At 39.4% G+C, this 23,458-nt stretch overlaps 1 protein-coding gene across 12 annotated transcripts in view; it reads right to left on the reverse strand.

The window, feature by feature from the left end:
• The window catches only part of ATP11C (ATPase phospholipid transporting 11C), a 181,223-nt gene that overhangs the window by 90,329 nt on the left and 67,436 nt on the right, over window positions 1-23,458 (reverse strand). For all 12 annotated transcript variants that reach the window (XR_002340696.1, XR_002340697.1, XR_002340698.1 and 9 more), the window contains exon 2: window positions 7,140-7,259. Coding sequence is in view for 9 of the 12 variants with exons in the window: in XM_021080199.1 (XP_020935858.1) it covers window positions 7,140-7,259 (120 nt within the window). In the remaining 3 variants the exon portion in view is untranslated. The remainder of the gene's footprint in view (window positions 1-7,139; window positions 7,260-23,458) is intronic.

The following is a 23,458-nucleotide window of genomic DNA, read 5'->3' on the forward strand; positions in this document are numbered from 1 at the left end:
TCTTTTTATACTTTTCCCTCAATACCTAGCACAGTGCCTGGCAGAGACACTCAATACATTAGTTGGATGAATGAACGAACAATTTAATTCTTTTGTCTCAGCTAACCTCTGCAGTCTTGACCATCATCACAGCTATAATTCCATCCCCACCAATGCCTCCTACCTCCGTGACCACTGAGGCATACACATACATTTGGGTAACAGAGGGCTTTCGTTTTAATCAACAACATACCACCCTCTGCTTTGGTAACCGGTAACAGGTTAAAGTTTCTATGCTAAATTGTACGTGAGCAGGAGGAGAAAACTCTTGAGCCAACTGTCAAATCACATAGACTTTCTCCTGTTCAAGGACAAGGTCATTTTAAAATCACCAGAAGAAGCTGGATTTTCTAGATGTCTTAGCAAAGAAGACTGGGAACTAGAAAGAAAGAACTGTTTCTTAACCTAACGATCTAAATTTATACTTGCACGGTTTCCATATGTGAGAAAATATCCACTAAATTAGGTAAGGTGAGTGAAAAGGCTGAGGTTGCAGAGCACAATACAATAGATGGGGATTTACTACTACGTTCTTTTTTTAAAAGGTATATGGGCCCAAGGTTCAGCGAATACCAAGAACATGAAGATGCATGGAAGCAAACATATTTGGTGAAAGAGCTACATTACAACCAACAGCCAGCCTAGAAAGTTTTTCCCCTAGGGTTCACAGAAGTGCCTTGGGGAAGCCCATTCAAAGTGAAGTGCATAATTATGTGTGGATGTACATCACTTGGGAGAAGAGAGTCCACAGTTTTCAGATTCCAAGGCAGCTTACAACCAAAAATAAAAGGGGTCAAAACCACTGATCCAGTCACTTTGAAGCTGCCGTAGTTCAGATCAGCACATACAGTCTTGAAAACTGAAGGTCAAGTTTCTAAAACTACAAACTAAACTCCACCAGCAGGCTAACAACAGCTGAGCTTCTGTCTTGATGACCTTTTGTTCCTTAGGTAAAGGGCTTTTCATTAAACAAACAAACTGGGGGCTGTCAGAATCCTCTGTGGGGTGTTAACACATGGAAAGGGAACATTTCTGTTGCCATTACTAGGCCCCCACTGTGTGTCTGTCTTAAGTTACTAAATGAACTGCTTCCTTGAGGAGCTCTCTTATTCCCTTTATAGGAAACTACTGCTATATGCCCTCTTCCTTCCTTCATCAGCTCATGAACTACTAAGAGGTCAGGGAGCATATCATAACTATCATAAGTTCGCTTCCTTTAGGCACCTAGAACATTGTTGTATACGTACAAGGCATACAAGAAATTTCGATCGAAATTTGTGTGTTGGCCAATTTCCTCAACTGCTTCAACTACAAAATAAAAAGCAGATTAAGCTTCTCATCTCTTTATTACAATATAAATACAATATAGCATACATTAAATCATTGAAGACTAAGAGAAGTCTAATTCAAACTGAAAATGAAGTAAAGCCATATATATACCATGTTATTCAAATTGACTTTGTTTACCTAAAAAGTGGAGTCTCAGACTTGGTTACTACCAAGCCAAAACAATGCTGACCCTCAGGAAGAAAATGTTTACAGCATTTGTATCATACACAATGATGAAAATGGAGACTTTTTTGGTCATAAGTAAGCTCTTGCTCAGAAGTCAATAAGTGGATCTTGTATACAATCTTAATGTGCAACCATAAACTTAAAAAAAAAAAAAAACCACCTGACATATAGAACATGTTTAAAGACAGTTTCCACAGAAAAATACCAGCTTCCCAAGTGTATGCAATGTATGTTTCATGTACATTAAAGTGAATTAAATAATTAGTACACAAATGTGGCCTCTAATGTGAAAAAAACGTGAGTCACTCCCCGACATATCTACCACTTAATTTAAATTGAAATCAAAATCTTACAACTTTGATAATTAACTTTCCTAATTTAAAGGAGGGAGGCTGAAGTGAATCTAGTTTGAGAGTCTATTCAATTGAAATATTTAAACAAAAGGAGGCTTTAGAACATTACTTGTTTTTACCCAAAGTCCAACAGTTTTCCAATTTAGCCTTAAAAATGCTGATAGGGAAGCAAAAGCTCCAAGTAACTTGTTCTAATATTTCTTTATTTCAGGAGAACAAGGGGAGCAGCTAAAAACAAAGAAGTAACTATTTAAAGTAACAAAGGTAACAACCAATTGTGAACGAGCTAGCAGAAGGGGAGCACTGACTGTTCTAACTACTGGGATTTAGATGTGATGGAACAAAATAACTGCAGTTTAAGATTAGTTGTAAATAAGCACTCAGTTGTAAATAAGCAGAGCTCTAGCTTGAACAACTGTTCACTCTGCTAAATGACGGTATCCACTTTATCATCAATTCTCCTTGATGTAGGTGTTAAATCCAATTTTGAGCATCACAGCAGTCTGCTTTCATTTTCACAACCAATGTCAAGCAACACTTTCTCTCTTTTTTTTAAAGTGTCACTCTTTCTACCATAAATTCAGAACAGCAAAAGGAGTTACCAAAATATTACTGCATTAGGATTTAATAACTTTAGGGAGTTTCTGCCATGGCTCAGTGGAAACAAATCTGACTAGGATCCATGAGGATGCAGGTTCCATCAGTGGCCTCACTCAGTGGGTTAAGGATCCGCTGTTGCCGTGAGCTGTGGTGTAGGTCGCAGTCACGGCTCAGATATGGTGTTGCTGTGGCGTAGGCCAGTGGCTACAGCTCTGATTCAACCCCTACCCTGGGATCCTCCATATGCCATGGCTGAGGCCCTAAAAAAAAAAAAAAATTAAAAAAAAAAGGATTTAATAACTCTAGTTAAAAAGGCACCTGCAGGGAGTTCAATAAGATGCAAAGACATGTCTAATAAATTCTACTGATGGTTCTGACTTTCAAAATGAGGTAAAACGCTAGCGTAATTTCAGCATGGAAATTTTAAGACATTCTTTCACATAGGAGTACTAAGTTTAACCTTGGGCATAGTTTCAAAGAGTTTAGGTGGAGCTCCCTGATTCTCACCCCACTGAAGGGCCTTCAAGATGAGGCTCAGGACCTTTTTATTCTCCCTTTTGCAGCTGCACCTGCGGCATATCCCAGGCTAGGGGTCAAATTGGAGCTGCAGCTGCTGGCCTACACCATAGCCACAGCCAATGAGGGATCTAAGCTGAGTCTGCAAACTACACAATAGCTCACATCAAAGCCAGATCCTTAGCCCTCTGGACCAGGCCAGGGATTGAACCTGAATCCTTATGGATACCAGTTGGATTTATAACCCATTGAGCCACAACAGGAACTCCAAAGCTCAGGATTTCTAAAGGAAAAAAACATGTAGAACAGATTAGAATGATGGCTAAAGGTCCTAAAGATCTAGCAGTATACAATCAATGCTCCTTTTGCTACAGAAGAGGATTCCCAAGTTCTGTACCAGCTACAAAATTCTGGTGATCCCCAAAGGTCCCTGCTGAGTGCATTACAGTAGGCTACAGAGAACTTTTTCTACAGAAAGTATTGTGTTCCCAAAATGAGAAAAGGATGCTAATTTTTTAAGTAAATAAAACGAAGTTTTATCGAAGTGTTTATCTTCAGTGTTCCCTGCATTAATAGGGAACTTATTCCCAGTGATACACTGACATCACTGATGGTATTTGTAAACAAATAAGCAAAAAGCACCTAATTAAGAGATCCTGAATGTTTGAGAAAGGAAATCAACACTTGCTACAAAGTTGGAAGGCAGCTAACATACAAATTGTATGCTTTTTTTTTTTTAATTAGAAGATTCTGGTGCAAATACAATCAGTCAAAAGGCAATGTGAGGAAGAGAAAGTCAAATTATGAAACCCTTTTTCTCCAGACACTATCCAAAGGCCTCTTTTTAAGAGAGATCACTCCACAAATTCAAAACACATGACACTGAGGAAGTTAACAGTACTGCTCGGAACTATAGTAATAATAATAATCACCAAAGAAACGTAACATTAGCTACCATCTACTGAATTTTTATTTCATGCCAAGCACAAGCACAGTGCTTAAATGCTTTCTGTGGATTACTTTACTCTATCCTCATCAGAATTCTGAGTTTTAGTAGTTAATAACCCCATTTTACAGATAAGAAAACTGGGACACAGGAAGGTTAAATGACTTGCTTGACCTTCAAATCTAGGTCTTCTGCCTACAAGAATGAAGCTCTTTATCACTTCATTATGATCTGTTCTCTTAAACTATTCATTATATTAAGATTTCATTCTTTTTGTAAAATTAGTATACAGTCGATTCCTCTTTTTCTGCTCTAGAGCATTTATGAAAACTAGATCAGGTAATAAGCAGTTAACTAGACAAACTGTAAATACAAAATATTTACAGAGAAAGAAGAGATGTGTTTGTCTATCACTGCAGAAACGCTCACTTATTTACTGTGGTTTCTTAAACATATACATATATACTGTATATGCAAATCTGTTCAGAGACAAGTCTTATTTGCTCATGCAATCCTGAGCATTTAAAAAGAATATCCTATTTCATTGTTTTGCCTATTGGTAAAACTAAAACTAGACAAAACATGAAAAATATTCTATTAAATACAAAAAAGGGAGTTTCTGTTGTGGCTTAGCAGGTTAAGAATCCAACTAATATCCATGAAGACACAGGTTTGATCCCTGGCCTCGCTCAGTGGGTTAAAGGATCTGGCGTTGCCGTGAGCTGTGGTGTAGGTCAAAGACGTGGCTCAGATCTGGCATTGCTGTGGCTGTGGTGTAGGCCAGCAGCTGCAGCTTCAATCCTACCCCTAGCCTGAGAACTTCCATATGCTGTGGGTGCAGCCCTAAAAAGATAAAAAAAATAAAAAGAGTTGAGAATTAACTAAGTCTTATATGTTCTTTGAAATGTAAAAATGCAAGGTATATTGCAACAAATCTATTATCACTAGTAGATGAAAAGTCTATTATCACTAGTTCAATGAAAAATCACTTTATTAGCAGTCACTTTACCATCTTCTACATAAAACACTATGGGAAACAGTAATTCCCTAGAAAGTATTTTATATTTCACTTGATGCCAAAGAAGAGAGAAAACTGAAGGAGGCCAAAAAGCAAGATGTGAAAACAGCTCTTTATTCAGAGCCTCTAGACCTTATAAAGCAGTTTTGCTCCTGGCTTTATCACTAACTCAGCTTCGGGACCATGTCACTGAGTTATTCGGGGTTTACTTTCTCCACTTGGAAAGTCAGCAAATTGAGGAGTTCCCATCTTGGCTCAGTGGTTAACGAATCCGACTAGGAGCCATGAGGTCGCGGGTTCAATCCCTGGCCTTGCTCAGTGGGTTAAGGATCCGGCGTTGCCGTGAACTGTGGTGTATAGGTCACAGAAGAGGCTCGGATCCCACATTGCTGTGGCTCTGGCGTAGGCGAGTGGCTACAGCTCTGATTAGACCCTAGCCTGGGAACCTCCATATGCTTGCAGGAGCGGCCCTAGAAAACAGAAAGACAAAAAGACCAAAAAAAAAAAAAAAAAAAAAAAAAGGGAAAGCCAGCAAGTTGAACAAGAGGACTTCTTAGGATGTTTCAGTTCTATAATGCCTATGAGTCTGAGTCAAAAGACTACCATGGGTTGTTTTCTTGAATACTACAGGGTGAGTCACAATTTTCAGTGAAAGGACTAATTTGGGCAACGGTATGGAAAACTTCTAGCCGAGGATAAATTTTCTGCCACAAGGTTAAAGATAAACAGGAAGCAGACATTTTATCCAAATATACACAGTGTTCTATAGGCAAAAAGAACTCCTCACTAGGCAATATAGTTTTCACACATTCTGTCCGTATTTTACTTACGCTTCCAGCTAAGCATAATCTGTACTGCGTCACTACCCAAAAGAGAAATCCCATGTACGTTTAAAAACCAAAATGTTAAATATTAACAAAGAGAAAGGGGGCAGGTCTGATTGAAGTCATATGTGCTATTTTCTTTCCACCTCTATTCCACCTCTATGGTTCCAGATGATTCTAATTATGAGATGTAAGAAAGTTAGCTGGCTGGGTCTAGCTTATGGTCTTCTGTTCTATGAACTTGGGAAGAACAAACCTGTGACATGCTGTTAACTGTTGGTATTTTTAGCTGGGCCATAAACTGGCTAATACATTACAAAACTATTTTTTGACCTATTAAAGTCTTTTGACCTAATAAAGTGTTTTATTATACACACACACAAACACGCCCAAAGTGCTAAGTTTGTAAAGGAAAGGTATGACTTTGTGTTTTGGGTCCTCAGTGTTTGCCAACATGCCGTGAACCAACTGTAACCAACTTTAGATCTGCCCTGCCAGGCTGCAGAGGAAGCGAGGAAAATTATCAAGATCTGTGCCACACTCTACGAGATAGCAGTGGCTCAGTCTTCCAGCACCTAGCACCTAACCTGTTCAGCCAAAAGTAAAGATTAGGAAACTAATACTTGTCGAATGATGACTACTGGATACCAGGAACTACAAAGAACACTTTCACATAAGGGCCACCAGCTCCATTTCACTGACGGGGACATTCAGGCTGAGAGATTAATTTGGTCAAAGTCACACAGCTGGTCACACAGGCCAGGATTTAAACACAGGTCCTCAGACTTTCAGGCCACTCTTTAGTACTACACAATAAATGCTGTAAGATGATTAACACAGCTACCGAGATGGAACCCTTAACTATTCAAGCAGTGTACAGAACAGAATGTAAAGAGGAGTGTACTTGAGAAGCCCTGCAGTGGAATAGAAAGAGATACAAACATTATTCTAAGATAACAGCCTCAGAAAGAATGTAAATTATTTACAACCCAGGCCACCCACTTAGGGGCAATTCCAGAAGCTTTGGGCAAGTAAATAATTCCTACTTTTAGCACACTTTAAGGCTTCAAGTGATATGTACAATCAACAGGCACTGTGGATCACAATGGAAGGCAAGTAAATGATCTTTCAGCTATAACACGACAAGGTGATGCTTTTTTAAAAAAACCTGCCTTTTGGAATAATTACCACCATTAGTCTACAATTGGTATAAGTGCACACCCAGGCACACATATATAAATGCATCAGCTTCCACAGAAGCGTAAATAAAAGTAAGTGCATTATCTGGCTCACTATATGAATATCTATTGAGTTAAAAAACAACTTACCTTAGATGAGACTATTCTATTATCACAAAATTTTTGTGCAATGTATGCTTCTGTTTCTGAAACTGGATGATTGCCAACAAATACTGTGCGTGTACCAACTCGTTTCTCTTCTCCAGCACACTGACCAAGAGAAAGAGGAAAAAAGTCAGTTTTTCATTACATTTCTCCATGCTTCTACTGAGCTCAGAATTCTTGTCTAAGCATGTTTGGCTGTTGTCTACAGAGAGAAAAAGTAGTAGGGAGAGGAGAAAACCTTGTTCAGAAATTCAAACTCCACTAAGCTCTTAGTTGCTGACGTAGTGAAGATTATTAGTAAGTTTTGCTTGAGCCAACTGTTCCGAAGCCAACACTGCAACTCTAAAATGTTTAAAATGAAATAAGTGTCCTAGAGAAACAATATTTTTACTGTTAGTCATTTTCCTTTCATCCCCAGAATCTCAACCATCACCATCACAGCAACAGGCTAATTTAGGAAAGGTCAGATTGGGAATATATAATTTATTATACAACTATTGAGGACAGCCTTGTTGATTTCCTTACCAGAGAGCAGAAAGCAGAAAACAAATTTCTTCTGAATACAACTGTTTAATATACACAGGAATAGAATGGCTGCCTCTATTAATGATTCTACTGTGATCAACTATTTCTACACAGAAAAGTTGGACCCTTTATGTTTTTTAAAAGTAGACTTGCTGAATCTAGAAGTTGTAAGGTTGAGCTCCATTTTTACTTCACCTTTTTATTTCACTTCTTTCTTACCTTAAATCAGGATTATATGCTTTTTTATACAAATTTGGGATAGTCTTCCCCCCCCCCCCAGTTTTTAGGGCCACATCTGTGGCACTTGGAGGTTCCCAGGCCAGGGGTCCAATCAGAACTGCAACTGCTGGCCTTATGCCACAGCCACATCAACTCCGGATCTGAGCCATATCTGCGACCTATACCGCAGCTCACCGCAAGGCTGGATCCTTAACCCACTGAGCGAGGCCACTGATCGAACCAGCATCCTCATGGATCCTAGTTGGCTTGGTTACCAATGAGCCACAAGAGGAGCTCCCCAACCTAAAATGCCCCCCCTTTTTTTTTTTTTTTTTTTTTTTTTGTCTTTTTGCCATTTCTTGGGCTGCTCCCACAGCATATAGAGGTTCCCAGGCTAGGGGTCTAATTGGAGCTGTAGCTGCCAGCCTATGCCAGAGCCACAGCAACGTGGGATCCGAGCTACGTCTGCGACCTACACGACAGCTCACGGCAACGCCGGATCGTTAACCCACTGAGCAAGGGCAGGGATGGAACCTGCACCCTCATGGTTCCTAGTCGGATTCGTTCACCACTGCGCCACGACAGGAACTCCCCTAAAATGTTTTAAAGTCTGTAGCCACAAAGATTTCCCTTCCTTTCAATCATCTATTTAAAGGTGAAAGATGTAAATCTTGACCCCCGCCCCATAACCATTTTAGGCAAGCCTTCTTAGAGGTAGCAAAGTTTTCCAAATGCCTATATCTGGATGTATTCCAGTCTGAATTTCTGAACCTCAAACACAGATGTAGGGAAAATAACTTTTCAAATTAAAAAAAAAAATTACCCTAAGATACAGATAGGATCTCCTGCATCACCATTTTCATTGTAACCTTATCAAACAATTATTTAATGAGGTATTGCCTCCAAAATCTAAAGGGAATCAATAGAAGAATAACTGAAATAAACTGAAGTAGGAGAGATTTAGGCTATATATAAAGGGTAGTTTCTGGAAATCTACCCTTGGCATAGATAGGGTAAGGGAGCTTGTGGGAATTCAATCTATTGCAATTTGGAAAGTCAGTGTCAGTGCTCGACAACTTAGCCATTTACCTGCCTGCCCCAAGACAGGGCATTAGACAACTGATGTACAAGGTCCTTCGCATGCTAAGGGTGAGTGATTAACAGGTAAATTTTCACACAGTTCCTGGAAGCCAGTAAACAATACCTTTACCAGAATGGTAACGATATACATTTTGATTCAGGGACTTTGTTTGCAACTGTAACATACAGGGTCTGACACAGCTTACTGATAAGAGCATTGAATTTTCCATAATATCAATTTTGCGAAAAGTAAACTGAAACCGAATACACAAGCTTAAAATTATAATTTATTTTGCTTTGCCCCATCCTAGCCTTCTGTTGCAAGTTATGATCCCGCTATAGTCTCTAAATAAACCTGAACCTAACAATGTACCAATTTGAAGTACAGAAATTGTCAAGTCCATATACACACTACAATTTAAAGCCTTCATATGGTTGTTTAGTTTTTCACATAAGCAAGAAGTGGCTATGAAGTAAATAAGCATGAGCTACCTTCCATACCAGTTCTCAGATCATTCAACAAATGGAAAGGGGGAAGAAGAAACGAGGTAGCACTGCCAATAAAGATTGTTCCCCTCAGTTAACAATGGCCACTGATTAACTTAAAACAAAACTGAACTAGTACTTCCCCAGTTCTGAATCATCCTCAACTTTCTTTTATGGCAGATAACAAGAGCATTCCAAAAAATACAAGGAAGGGACAAGCATTATGCAATTTTGGGGGGTACATGATATTTTTATGAGTTCTGTGCATCTGCATTAGCATTTAGAGTTTTACTAAGAGCTTTCCCCATACATTTTCTCTCTGATCTCTTTTGAGTAAGGCCTAAGTGACCTCTATCTCCATTAAACTGGAGAAAATGGATTGAAATTGCTGTGCAGGTTTGGGGAGGAATGGGGGTGGGGATGGGAGATCTTGACAGTGATCATTGTTAGATGATGAAATGGGGGCCTAAGAGAAGTAGCAGAATGTCCATTCTGGAGGATTATTTTTAAAAGGGCAAAGTCTCCTCAGCTCAGGCGGGTGTGGATTTGGAGCTGCCTGAGGACTGGGGGTGGGGTGGGGCAAAATAGATGACTTTTCCATGCCTGTTTCACCCTAAAATCTGATGAACCTGCAACTTCTGGTAGAATTTGCTACAACTGTATAACACTATTTGGTTTGTATAAAAATGGCAAAGCTGAACTCATGTAAATTCACTGTAATTTTCCACTTGCTGCCAATGTAGAACATTAAAACAATGGTTTGAGTTCCTGTGATTCTGAATAATGTAGGTGCCTTCGCCAAGGGAGAGAAATTTCAAGTAGGAATTATTTAAAAAATAAAAAAAATTCCCACTTGGATGGCACACAATGTAGTCTGGAGTGAGTGTGTGATTCCTGCCACCTCATAATGAATTTAATTCGATAGGTGTCCAATCCTGTGTTTGAAGTGCTTCCTATGCAAATGTCCTTAGGAACAGCATTTATTAAAACTGAAATGTGCTGGCATCAATTCTGTTTTAATGGCACATCATATACTATAATTTAGAGTGTGTAAAAATATTTACAAATTTATAATATACGAATTAACAGAGAAATGGATTACATTTCCTTCCTCAAGATAAAAATCACTTTTATACTCTTGAGTTACACCTCCATACTACAAACTAAATATTGTTTTTTTTTTAAGTATTTATACCAAAACATGGTCTCTTAATAAAAACCAGAGTAAAATGGTACTGTTATTCAACTAGTACCATCTTAAAAGCCCATGCTCTTGCTAGTCATAAACACAGAAAGCTGCTGGAAGTATTAATTTGTTTCCTGACTGCCTCTAGACCAGTGACTCAGTAAGAACTGAGGGAAAATCGAGACCTCAATACAAGGCTGTTATTAGGAAAGCTGGCACAGGTTCTGAAATAGAGCTCACCTCTCCATCCGTTCCAGGTGTTGGCAAGACTTAAATTAGATCAGTGGTTCTTAATTCTGGTCATACATTGGCTTAATACCAATGCCTGGGTTTTTAATATTTAATTTTTCTAGAAGCTCCCCAGGTGACAATTCTAAATTGGCAGCCATGGCTGAAAATTACTGCTACAGAATCTCTCTCTTTGAATGAATGACTGACCTTAACTAACATCCTACAAGTTTTTAGTAGGTCAACCATAATCCTACACTTTTTAAGTAATTAAAATTATTTAAATAATTTGCTTTTCAAAGGATAAAAAAATAATCACCGAACAGCACCCCCCTAACCATTTTAAGCTGCTCACAAATGAGACTCTCCTTCAATCCTCATTCTGCATGTGGCTAATTCTCATCAGTTATCCAGATTATTGATAATGAAAACTGCAGGCCCTGAAAACATGCAAAACTACTATGGTTATCAGCAAATAAACATTGATGTCATCCCCAACAATCACAGCATTACTTTTATTGATCATTACACCGCACTCTGTGAGTTAGTAAAGCGAATAAGGGGACAGTCAGCCCTCCCTATTGGTGGGTTCCACATCTGTGGATTGAAGCAAGCTAAGACTGAAAATATTCAGGAAGTGGGGAATCCAGAAATTCCAAAAAGCAAAACTTGAATCTGTCATGCACCCAACAACTACTTACACAGCATTTACCTTGTACTAGGTATTGTAAATAATCTAGATGATTTCAAGTACATGGGAGGATGTTTGTGGGTTATATGCAAATACCATGCCATTTTATTTAAGGGACAACCACAGAGGGTCCTGAAGCCAATCCTCTGCAGATACCAAGGGACAACTATTATCTGCCCCCAAATGAACAAAAATCCTTATTAATAATCTGAAAATGGGGCAATGCTTTAAAACTATTCTCCACATCCCAGCCCCAAAGCTATTTTCTCCTCTGAAGCACTAGTATTTTTGAACATATAATCAGTCTTTAAAAGGCCAAACTTAAAACTGAAAGAAAGACCAGTTCGTCCAAGTTTCTGCATTTCTGTACTAGAGTTGGAAAGTGGGGCCCAAGGAGAGCACTACAGCGCCAGGCAACATTTCCGGTGTATTAAGCCTCCTGGTTAAAATTGCTACAATGTATTCAGTGGTCAAATTGCTGAGGTTTCTAAGCTCACTTTAACAAGCCAAGAAGAATAATCTTCATGTGTAATTTACTGTCATAAGTCTAAAACGAGCCTTAAAAATTGCACTTCTCAGATTTTGCTTTTCCTGCATCTTCTTAAGTGATTAAGCTGACTCTCCTTTGCCAGAGGTAGTGAAGCAAGATCGAGAAAGGGCATTTTGTCTTCTTCCCGATAAAGTTTAATTATGGTTATATTCGCTGAAACTCTCAAACACCTGATCAAAAGAAAAATGCATAACCAAAGTACATCCCTGGACATGAACACGGTCCCTAGGTAGGCATTACCCGATGGCAGCACATTTAACTGAATAGAAACTCCTATAGGAAATGGATATCAAGCGCCACAAAAACCACCTAAATCAGCAAGCACAACGCTTAGGAAAAAGCAGTGACTGTGGGGACGTGGATGAGAACGCCATGTTTGGGTTAGACTTTCATTATCTAAATGAGATCCAGGGAGCAGTTTAACTTTACCAGGAACAAGAAATTCTAAGTGTTCCCAGGGTGATCCCCTTCCCCACCATACCCTTATCCCAAGAACCTCAGGGCTGCAGAACTGTGGCTCTAAAAAAGAAGAAATGCAGCTTTCTCACAGAATGGCTAACAGAGAGCCGACAGATCAAAAATGCTGTGAGCATACAGTGATTCAAGAGTCTAACAGGAATTTTTTTTTTCAATGATTCAGAGATTCTTCCATTTATAGAATGTAACCTGAGTCTCTCAATATTTGGGCTGGGGCTCAGGAACTCCACTTTCCTTGGAAACAGAATCTCTCCTAAGGCAAACTTAACTCCAGATGAACTCAACACATAGGTCTACGAGGCCTCAGAAGTTACTTTTCACTTTTATTACCCATATCTGTACACTACCTTGCATTCCCAACTCTTAACAGACTTAAAAAAATCTAAAAAGGGGGGCCCATGACTTCTAAGATTAGGAGCCCTCAGGAAATGGATAAAAATACACACGCAAATAGAAAGCAAGTATAATGAAGGCCACAGGACCTCAAAGCCCAATCTGGCTGAAAAGAAAACAGAATAAAATACAAATCACAAACCTCAGAGGCAGGAGGGGAAGATGGGACCATCTGCATACTGACAGGCGGAGAATTTGCTAACACAATGGCAGCTATATCAGAGAGAGAACGCTGCAGATTATCAAAGCAACTTGGACCAACCCCTGTGATTCTTTTAAGTTTCCCAGAATTTGGGAAGACAGCCAACTGAGGCTGGCAAGCTTGGGTACGTCAAAGGGAAGTCCTAGAAGACTTGGTCTGTTCCTTTAAGGCTTTAAAGCAGCACTGGTGGCCTGGCCTTCCAATGTCACACCATTTGACACCTTTTTTTGTTACTCTTCTCTAAAGACCTGATTTGCCTTTGTAACTTTTTAAAGCATCACTATTTAAAACTATTAGTATCTTATCCTACACAACATTTTCTCATCTTGTAAAGTTCTTTTCTAACCCACTCCTATGATCAATGGACCAATATAAGAAGTGAGGTTGAAAATCAAACTTCTGAGGAAAGCTCAAGTGAACTTTTGGTTCTAGGCAGGTAAATAGTATAAGAGGAAGACATCATCTAGGTATTCACTACTGACACACTGGTTCCCCACCGTGTAAGAGAGGAACGGTAATACTGTACATTAAAGCTTCAAAAATGTGTTGGTGTGTGTGTGTGTGTGTGTGTGTGTGTGTGTGTGTGTGTGTGTGTATGATGGTTTTTGTGGCAAAACCCCTTAGGGGTAGAAGATTTTCCTAAATTTTAGAGAGCTCATGGGTAGGAAAATTTTATCTCAGCAGCAAACAATAATACTGAACAAAGGCAAGGAAAAGAACCACTGGCTATTAGGGTGAAAAATGCCTTTATCAATATAAGAGATAAATTAGCCAAAAATCTTTCTAGGTCACCAGAGAAAAATTTTTATTACAGTGTAAGAAGAGATAACCTCTGGCTAGAACAAACAATATATTGTAAAAGAGGTGTCTGATATCCTGAACAGAGTTTTACCTCCCGTTTTAGTGATAGCATCATTATTATAAAAGTGATAATACATTTCCTAGAAAGACCTAGCATTTCAAATATATGCTGGAGCATGTCCAGTGAAACCAATGAATGCATTTTTTTTCTGGCACCAGAGAAAGCGAACTAGCTAGGAAAAAATGTCCAAGTTGTAATTAAAGTAGCACATCTAGGGTACTCCCGTTAATTTTTTTTGTTTGTTTAACTTTCCCAACAAGAGGTAAAAAAAAACAAGTTTCCGTTGTGGAACATGACTGAGTTGAGGGAAAAAAAAGAGGAGAGGAGCTTCACAAAAGGTAGCCACTTCTTCAGTGAAGCAGCTCTACCCGTCCATTCAACCTCACCATGGCCAACTTCTTGGCTCAAATTAGTGTCCTTAAAAAGCAGCCTGCTCCTGAAAAAGGCATCCTCCCTATAAAAGGCTTTTAGGGCAAGGCTTGGAGGGAACAGGAGAAGCAATAAAGACACGACCCTGGGAGATACCTATGTTTTCTTCAATGTGAGTGAGACCTGTGGAAAACTAAAGCTCAACTTCCTTAACAGTAAAACAAAGTCACACAACTTTAAAGGCTGCTTATAGCAGGATTAAGGAAACACCCAGAGATCACTTTAAAGGACTCGAAAAGCTATTCCGGTGAAAAAAAGTGTGACATGTGCAGATACTAACTATGTGAATATTAAAACTCCAGGAATTTGGAAATGGACTCAAAATAATTCAACTTGTGTGTATTTAAAGAAATAAAGTTCCTGGCTCGACAGAAGAGGCATACACAATTCTGATGCTACCCTTAGCCAAGGGGGCAGGCTGAGCTGTGGTCCATCATCAGAGAGTGCCTGGTATTGAAACACGGCTCCTTAGGGTTCATGAGAGGCCTAGAACTGGCCAGGGAGGTTGACAGGTGGTGTGTTTGAAAGCAAGTGAGGGCCACTCAGAGAATTCCCTGAAGGTTGTTGTCCATAACATATGCCAATTATCCTTTGGGATTGTTGACCTGACACCACTGGAGTAAAACTAGAAATTAATTTAATTTCTCCCTTTGTGGCAGAGCAAACTGTCATTTGGGAACTGTATTGGTATTATTTACATTGTCTCTAAATCTCCCTTCTCTTCCCCCAAAGCTTTGGATTTTAAGCTGATATATACTATAAAAACTGAGTGCTATTATAAATTTAAGTGTAACTGAAGTACAGAAAGAAAAGCATATAAAATAAATATTAAATAATGGCTTGTGTATAATCAAATTGGCTTTGTTTACAAAGTTTTAATACTTAGCCTTTGAGTACCACAAACTAGGAGTGCCACACAAAGATGAACCAGCAAGAATATCAGGAATATACCATTCGATGTTTCACCAACTGCATTACATGAAACAAGTGAAAACGAAGTTCCTCAGAGAGGGGAAAAGCTGCTCCTGTAACCCTTCCTCCTGGCTGTTCATAACAAATATTCATATAATAAAAGCTCTAAAAAGTCTTGTAGAAAAGCAACTTTTTTATCTCGGTCTAAGCCAGCATTTCCCATATGACCTTCCCACATCCTGCCCCCAGGAAGACCCAGCAACATGATACTCTCTCTGGAAAACACGGTTTGGGTAATACTATTCTAATACATTTCTTACCCCATCACAATGTTACACTGGCAAAGCATTCAAGGGTATAAGGTGAGATAATTGTTAAATCTGTGATAAATTCTCTCCCTGTATGCCAAAAACAGATAAGGAAAATTAAGTGTTTGGCCACGAGCCCAGGTGTGTGCTTTTGCTTCTAAGGCTTAATTATGAGAAGCATGAAACCAGGAGATCTTGGTTTTAACTGTCTTTTACTACAGATTGGCCTGTGTGTGTCTTGGGGGAAGTCCCGGAATTGGTTTCTTCATAGGTAACTTGAGAAGAGCTTGGCTAAATAATCTGATCTGAGAGGATGCAGGGGAATTGGGGCCAGATCTTAGTCTCGCAATAAAATTTGAAATGTGGTTTTGGTTGCTGCATCACTCACCACCTGTTTCAGCTTGGATCAAACAAAAAACAAAACAAACAAAAAAACTGTTCAAGGGTGGGGGAGAGATTACCTGTTTGAGGATAAAGAATAATTTATAAACCATACACACAAGAAAATAACTTATTCAGGATGAAGTTTATTTGTAGGCTTCAAAGTAGACAGGGGAGAAATAAAAGAAACATTATGAAAAGTTACAAAGACCAGGGAAAGGCTTCAGGGTGCTAATTCTGGTACACTAAAAGGTACACTGGCCCTTTGGTGCTTTAAGGATGTCCATTTAAAGCACCACAGTGTCAATTTATTTAATGGTAATGTTTAGATGTGAAAAAAAACGAATGCCTTCTCAAATGTGCCTGTTACCCAAAGGAAATAGTTTATGCCTCTGATAAAATAGAATGAAATTTATGTCCAGGCACCCAAGGTACAAACAACTTCAAATTAAAACAGGTTAGGATCAACTGCCATAAATGCAATTTAAAAAAATAATGAACCACTTAGAATTACAAATTTTACTTGTACGAAAGGTTTTCGCTATAAAATGAAATACATGCACAGATATAAAACCAGTTGAAAGAATTTGTATTAAAGTCGACACTCAAAATGTATGACTTCTCAAAAACAAACACTACTCATGCTAAAGGTCATCCCACCCCCCAGACCAAACAATTTGGTGGGGCGGGGTTACCAAATAGGACAAACAACAGTCTGAGGTTCTATTCAAGTATATGATTGAAGATACCAATGGGATATTTCCAAAACACATATAGGGGGTATCCAGAACAACTATAAGAATTTACAGCCAACATTAAAATTACCTGGCAAGCTTTGAAAAGGAAAAATGCTTTCAGCTAAATCATGAAACAGCACAGTGGTTGCAGCATTAAGTGATGGAGTCAGTGGAACACAAGCAGATTAGTCATGACCAACCAGTACTTGATAATTAAATGCTCACAAAGACTCAAAATCTCCAGATCGCAATGCACTTCACTCTACTTCCCATTATTATTAAAGGCATGTGTGTGTGCAAACGTGTTAGTACATTTCTGAGTCCATTCTTACTCTACTTTATGAAATCAGATATGACAGAAAACTTTCTAAATCTTGCCAATCATAAAACAATTACAGTATGTTAAGGGTAGAAAAATGACATAACCCAAAAGAGTGGGAATGGCCCTTTAAGGCTGAAGGTTGAAGTGTATTTGCATTTTGAAGCATTATTAATGAGGGCCAATTACAGTGGACTGTTGACTATGTATGGATGGGCGGGAATAATCAGAGTATCTGAAGATATCCTGCTTATACCCTTGTTTGGTTCCCAGTCATTTGCTACAGTCTCTGCCTAAGCCAAAAGCAAGCAGGTACATCTTCTTCCTGGGAGCGTGAGCTAAACTTAAAAAAAAAAAAAAAAAGCAATAAAGGAAATTGAAAAGGAAAAGGGGAGAAGTACAAACGTGTCAAACCAAAAGAAAATGAGCTGTGATGAGAACATTCTCATATAAGAATGCATGGGGTGTCCTCATCATTCTCAAAAGTGTCTCTCAAAAGACACCTCCAAAGAAGGGCTTTTAAACACATATATTCAGTGGGATTCTCCTAATAGCTGCAAGCCTTTTTTAGAAGGCAATGTACCAGAATGATGTTGGACATAGATTTTATGGAATCCAGTTCAGTCCAGTGTGCCTTTTGAGTTTCACTTCAACTTTTCATCATGTTCAGCAACAATGTGATGGGGTATCAAGGAATGAGGTGTTCACTACAAATAAGGGGTGGCTCATTCATGCATTTTAAAGATAAAATCCTTCTCAGATGGCTAGACTTTAAAAAATAAAAAGTGTTCATGAAGATATAAAGAAAATGGAATGAATCCTCGTACTGGTAGGAATGTAATAAAGGTAAGCCTCAGTGGAAAATAATTTGGTAGTTCATCAGAAAGCTAACCAAAGAATTACTGTATGAGCCAGCAACCTTATTCCTGCTTATATACCCCCAAAGAACTGGAAACAGCTGTTCAAACAAAAACCTGTAATCTTAGCCAAAAGAAAGAAACAACCCAAACGTCCAAAAACTGATAAATGAGTAAACAAATGGAATACTGTAGACTATTATTCAGCCCTAAAAAGGAATATAGTACTGATACATACTATATGAATGAACCTCAACACAGGTTAAATAAGAGGAGCTAGACACAAAAGGTCACATATTGTACAACTTCATTTATATGAAGTATTCAAAATAAGTAAATGTATTAAAACAGAAGAAGAGATTGCTGGTTGCCAGGAGCTGGGAGAAGGGGAGAATGGGGAAAGACTACCTAATGAGTACCAAGCTTCCTTTTGGAGTGAAAATATCATTATGGACCAGAATGATTTCACGACATGTGAAAGTACTAAATGCCACTGAATCATTCACTTTAACATAGTTAGTTTTATGGTATGCAAACTTCATCTCACAAAAAAAAAAAAAAAAAAAAAAAAAAAAGTTAACACGCCTGCCTAGGTCAAAAGGCTTAATATGGTTGATGTACCCAGTCAACCGGTATTTATTAAGTCCCTACCATGTGCAAGATACTGGAGATAAAATGAGGAATAAAAAAATAGACACAGGCCTTGCATTCATGGAGCTTAGAGTACAGTGAGGGAGACAAGACATTAATCAAACACTTAACACGAATCAGCTAAGTGATAAGAGTGATGGCTGCAAAGTATTCTGAGAGCTGACCCAGCAGCCATGACCACACAACAACCACATCCAGCACGAGCCTGATCATATCACTCCTCCTTTAGTTCCTACTCTAATAAGTCTCCCACCGACATTAAAAGTGAAAAAAACTAAAATCCTTCCTGTGACCTGCAAGGTCTTGCAGTCAGGTCTCTTCCTCCCACTTCTCCAACCTCTGCCAAAGCTTCGCCTCCCTGCTTTACTCCATTACAGCCCACTGGCCTTCTTTCCACCCCAGGTGGGACCCAGGCTCCTTCAGGCCCCTGGGCTTCTACTCTGTTGCTTCCCTCCACTAGAATGCTCTTCCCTCCTGTCTTCACCTTCTGGTTCACCCTTCAGGTCTCTTTCTCACTAAAGCCTTCCCTGATGGCCACTCAAATCCAGAGAATCCAATAACTCGTTCTCCAAAAATCTATTTCTGCTATAGGGAATCTACAATGAGCAACATAAAGCAAGAAGAAAATCTCCATTCAACTTTTGGAAAAGCTGTTGACTCCAAGTTTCCCCCCAATCCTCTGCAAACATTCTTGTCAACATTTACCCAGAGAAATCCTTTGTGAATTTGACTTTGCAGAAAGTACATTTTTACCCTTCTGATTAGTTTCAGTAAAAACAAGGCAGTTATTTTAACAATAAGAACTGGTAGTGTCTACTGACACTTTAGCCCATTAAACACAATTTAATGTGACTGGTTATTGTGATGCCTTGTTAATTGATTTACCCATACTTTAGACATTTCTATTTAATAATAATAAAAAAAAAGGTCAGGCATCACTCCAGGAATATAATCCTCCAAGAAACATTGTTTCTGTGAAGAAAATAAGATTAGATTTACAGTACTTTGATTTCCATGAACATAACCTACCATAATGTACAAGGACAAGCTGTAAAAGGTTTTTAAGAAGGCCTATCACCCAGCTACTGTGCACTATGGACAGAGGCTAGGACCAAGGAAAACAGGTGCTGTTCTCTTTTCAAGTCTACCTCATTTAGTAATCATAAACTGGGGCAAGGGATTTTTTGCAGCACTGATTTCTCTGCGAGCAGATATGTATCACTGACTTATAGAAAGTTCCACACAAAAAACTCTGCTTAAAGCTATCAAAGGACATTTAAACAACATTATCCCTGTGCTTTCTAGGAGTGAAAATAAATTGCATTTAAAAAATAACATCTCAATGATTAACAGATATTATTTGTACACACATCTGACATAACAGTAATGATGCCTACACAAACAGTTTACTAACAAATGAGTAAACAACAGCATGTAATCAGCACCACTTTTTCTTGGTTCATAGCTTCTTGTCTTAAAGAACACTACTGGGAAATCAACACAAAATTGAGACACTCCATTCCAAGTGGAGAATGGGACTCATTTTTTTTCTCACCCAGGAGTTTTTACCCATACTCCTAAATGTTTAAAAATTCAAAATGCGGAGTTCCCGTCGTGGCACAGTGGTTAACGAATCCGACTAGGAACCATAAGGTTGCGGGTTCGGTCCCTGCCCTTGCTCAGTGGGTTAAGGATCCGGCGTTGCCATGAGCTGTGGTGTAGGTTTCAGACGTGGCTCGGATCCCGCGTTGCTGTGGCTCTGGCGTAGGCCGGTGGCTACAGCTCCGATTCAACCCCTAGCCTGGGAACCTCCATATGCTGCGGGAGCGGCCCAAGAAATAGCAACAACAACAACAACAAAAAAGACAAAAGACAAAAAAAAAAAAAAAAAAAAAAAATCAAAATGCCAGTTCATGACCTATGCTTAATCCCTACTAAGATCAGCTAGTTGTTTGTCTGGTCACAGCAAACACTTCCTGCCCTGAGACCCTCCTGAGGGGTGGGGTAAGTAAGGAAGGATGGCTGCAAGCTGAAATGGCTGTTGGTACAATGGGTTAGGGAAGAAAGCTATTTGTTCAAATGCAACTCCAAATTAGAAGAATAAAACTCAACATTCAAGAGCAGCACAGCTATAAGGAAACTCTCTCCTTTCATCAATATTCAAAAACCACCCAAGAGAATTTTCCCCTACTGTTTTTGCTAATCCTATGCTGAGAGTACAGTAGAGCTTTTGTAGAAAAACAACTCAAACACATAACAAGTGGTATATTTCAATCACAGAAATTGCCACTTACCAAAATTTTTAGCTTCCTTCACAGTAGAAAATGCAAAAAAAAGCTTAATGAGGTTTAAAAATATTTTATACACAAACCATCTTGAATGGAGCTGGCAAATAATGGAACCTAGTGAGTGATTTTTTTTTTCTTTTTATGGCCGAATCTGCGGCATATGGAAGTTCCCGGGCCAGGGACAGAATGGGACAGAATATGAGCTGCAGCTGCAGCAACACAGATTCTTTTAATCCACTGCACTCAGCCAGGGATCAAACCTGCACCTCCACAGCAACCCGAGCTGTTGCAGTCAGATTCCTAACCCAAGGCACCATGGTGGGAACTCCAAGTTTTTTTTTTTTTTTTTTTTTGTCTTTTTAGGGCTGCACCCAAGGTATATGGAAGTTCCCAGGCTAGGCGTCTAATTAGAACCATAGCTGCTGGCCTACACCACAGTCACAGCAACTTGGGATCCGACTCTCATCTGCAACCTACACCACAGCTCACGGCAATGCTAGATCCTTAACCCACTGAGTGAGGCCAGGGATCAAACCTGTGTCCTCATGGATACTAGTCAGATTCGTTTCCGCTGAGGCACGACAGGAACTCCCAAGATGATTTTTAAAGTGCTGATTTCCCTAGGGAAAATCTTTCTTTCTTCCTAGTTCCCCTAGCTAACTATGTTCCTGGCACTGAGGAATGTCAGGTTATAAATCAAAGAAGAGGTGCCCATAGCTCGCTAGGCCCCCACATAACTTGCCCTGTCCAGGGAGCCTGAGCAGGGTTTAAGTTTTACACCCTTTACCTCCCCTCCAGGTTACCAATCTTGCCCCTGCCTCCCTGGCAGCCAACAACTCTCCCCATCTCCCCCTTCGCTCTGTCACCCTGCGCCACTGCGGGGCGCCATGTGGAAGGCCATCAGTCGGCAAGCCCGGGCAGACTGGAGTAAAGCCTAAGCACGTCCCTCTTTTTTCCTGGACCCCACCTCTCACTGACCTGTCTGAGCTAGGGTGGCACCCTGGTTCCTGAAATAAAATCTTGTGGGGTCGACAGAAAGAATACAAGTAGGACACACGTGAAGGACGCATAGAAAATGCATTTGTAGCACACTGCTAAGTAAACACAGAAGGCAGAGGGAAGAATAAGGACTGCTGAAACTAGAGTCTGACCAGGGCCAGGGAGAGTTAGCCTAGTAAATCTCCAGACTAATGCATGGCCAAGCCTTGGGGTAATGTTGGTCTCTTCTGATCCGGAATATGACCCAAATCCCTTGAAAATAGGCTCTGCTCTCAGCAAACTGGTCTTCCTCCTCATTTTATTTATTAACTGCTGTTCTCCTGGATTGGAATTACCTGCATGAGTCTCCTTGAAAGTAAACTGAAAGTTCAACTCTGCGAAATTCAGCAACCGAATCTAAGAGACTTTATGAAGGGCTGTAGATACATAAAATCGACAAACTTTCACAAATTGGCTTCCCCCTCAAGGTGATTAGCCAGTGATTCTTGGAGCTTTGTGTCTTATTCACTTAGTCTACATTTGGGATTTGCTTCCTCAATAAACATAAGCAACACCTAAGTGTGTTATAAGCAGATGAAAAATTCTGTACATGGGTAGATGAAAGGATGGATGAATGGAGTGACACAAGTATTATGGACAAAAAGACAAGGCTCACTCATTTGATTAAACCAGCCTGGCTCCAAAATCAGAGTATCTTTTAGGGTCATTTGAGATCACCAAGGGTCATTAAGCTATGACCTGAAATGAGAATATAGTCTGATCAAGGCTAGTGCCTCAAAGTTTAACTGTTTTATAAATATATTCTAATGGGTATGTTTTGGATGCTAAAAAATCAGAGGCACGCTGACATCTGCCATTCTAATGACCTTCCTTCAGAGAGCCTAGCAATTATCAGGTTGTTTCAAAGTGGCCATACAAGAGGTGGCTCAGTGTGTGCGTTCTGGAGCCAGATGTCTGGGTTCAAATCCTGGTTCTGCCACTTACTACCTAAGTGACCTTGGGTAAATTCCTTAACCACATTATGTCTCAGTTTCCCTATCTGTAAAAATGAGGATTATATTGGTGATGACTTGCAAGGCAGCTGTGAGATAGTGCCTTCACACAGTAAATAATGAAACTATTAGTTGCTGTTATATAGCACCGTGAAACAGCAAATTCCTTTGCTGCCACTAACTAGTTGCTTCCAACACAGATTTTAAAATATTCATGTAAAAAATACATATCCTAATACAAATAATCGAAACACATCTGTAGGGTTATTACATCTGAAATCCAGTGGCACAAATGAAATCAATGTGAATATTTTCTAAACTAGAATAAAGACAGAGAGATACGATTTCGTAAAAATGGAAGTGCATGCCTGTAAAATCCAAATGATTATGAGTATTTCTTTAAATGAACTATTCCACATTGAGCAGATACTATTTAATTAGCATATGAGCACAATGCAGGATAGTCACCATGACTTTACTCAGGACTTCAAATACAGTTCATACAAAATGTTGCAAAAAAGGATCTATGAGT

Source organism: Sus scrofa, chromosome X (assembly GCF_000003025.6).
Source record: "Sus scrofa isolate TJ Tabasco breed Duroc chromosome X, Sscrofa11.1, whole genome shotgun sequence".
Lineage (NCBI taxonomy): Eukaryota > Metazoa > Chordata > Mammalia > Artiodactyla > Suidae > Sus > Sus scrofa.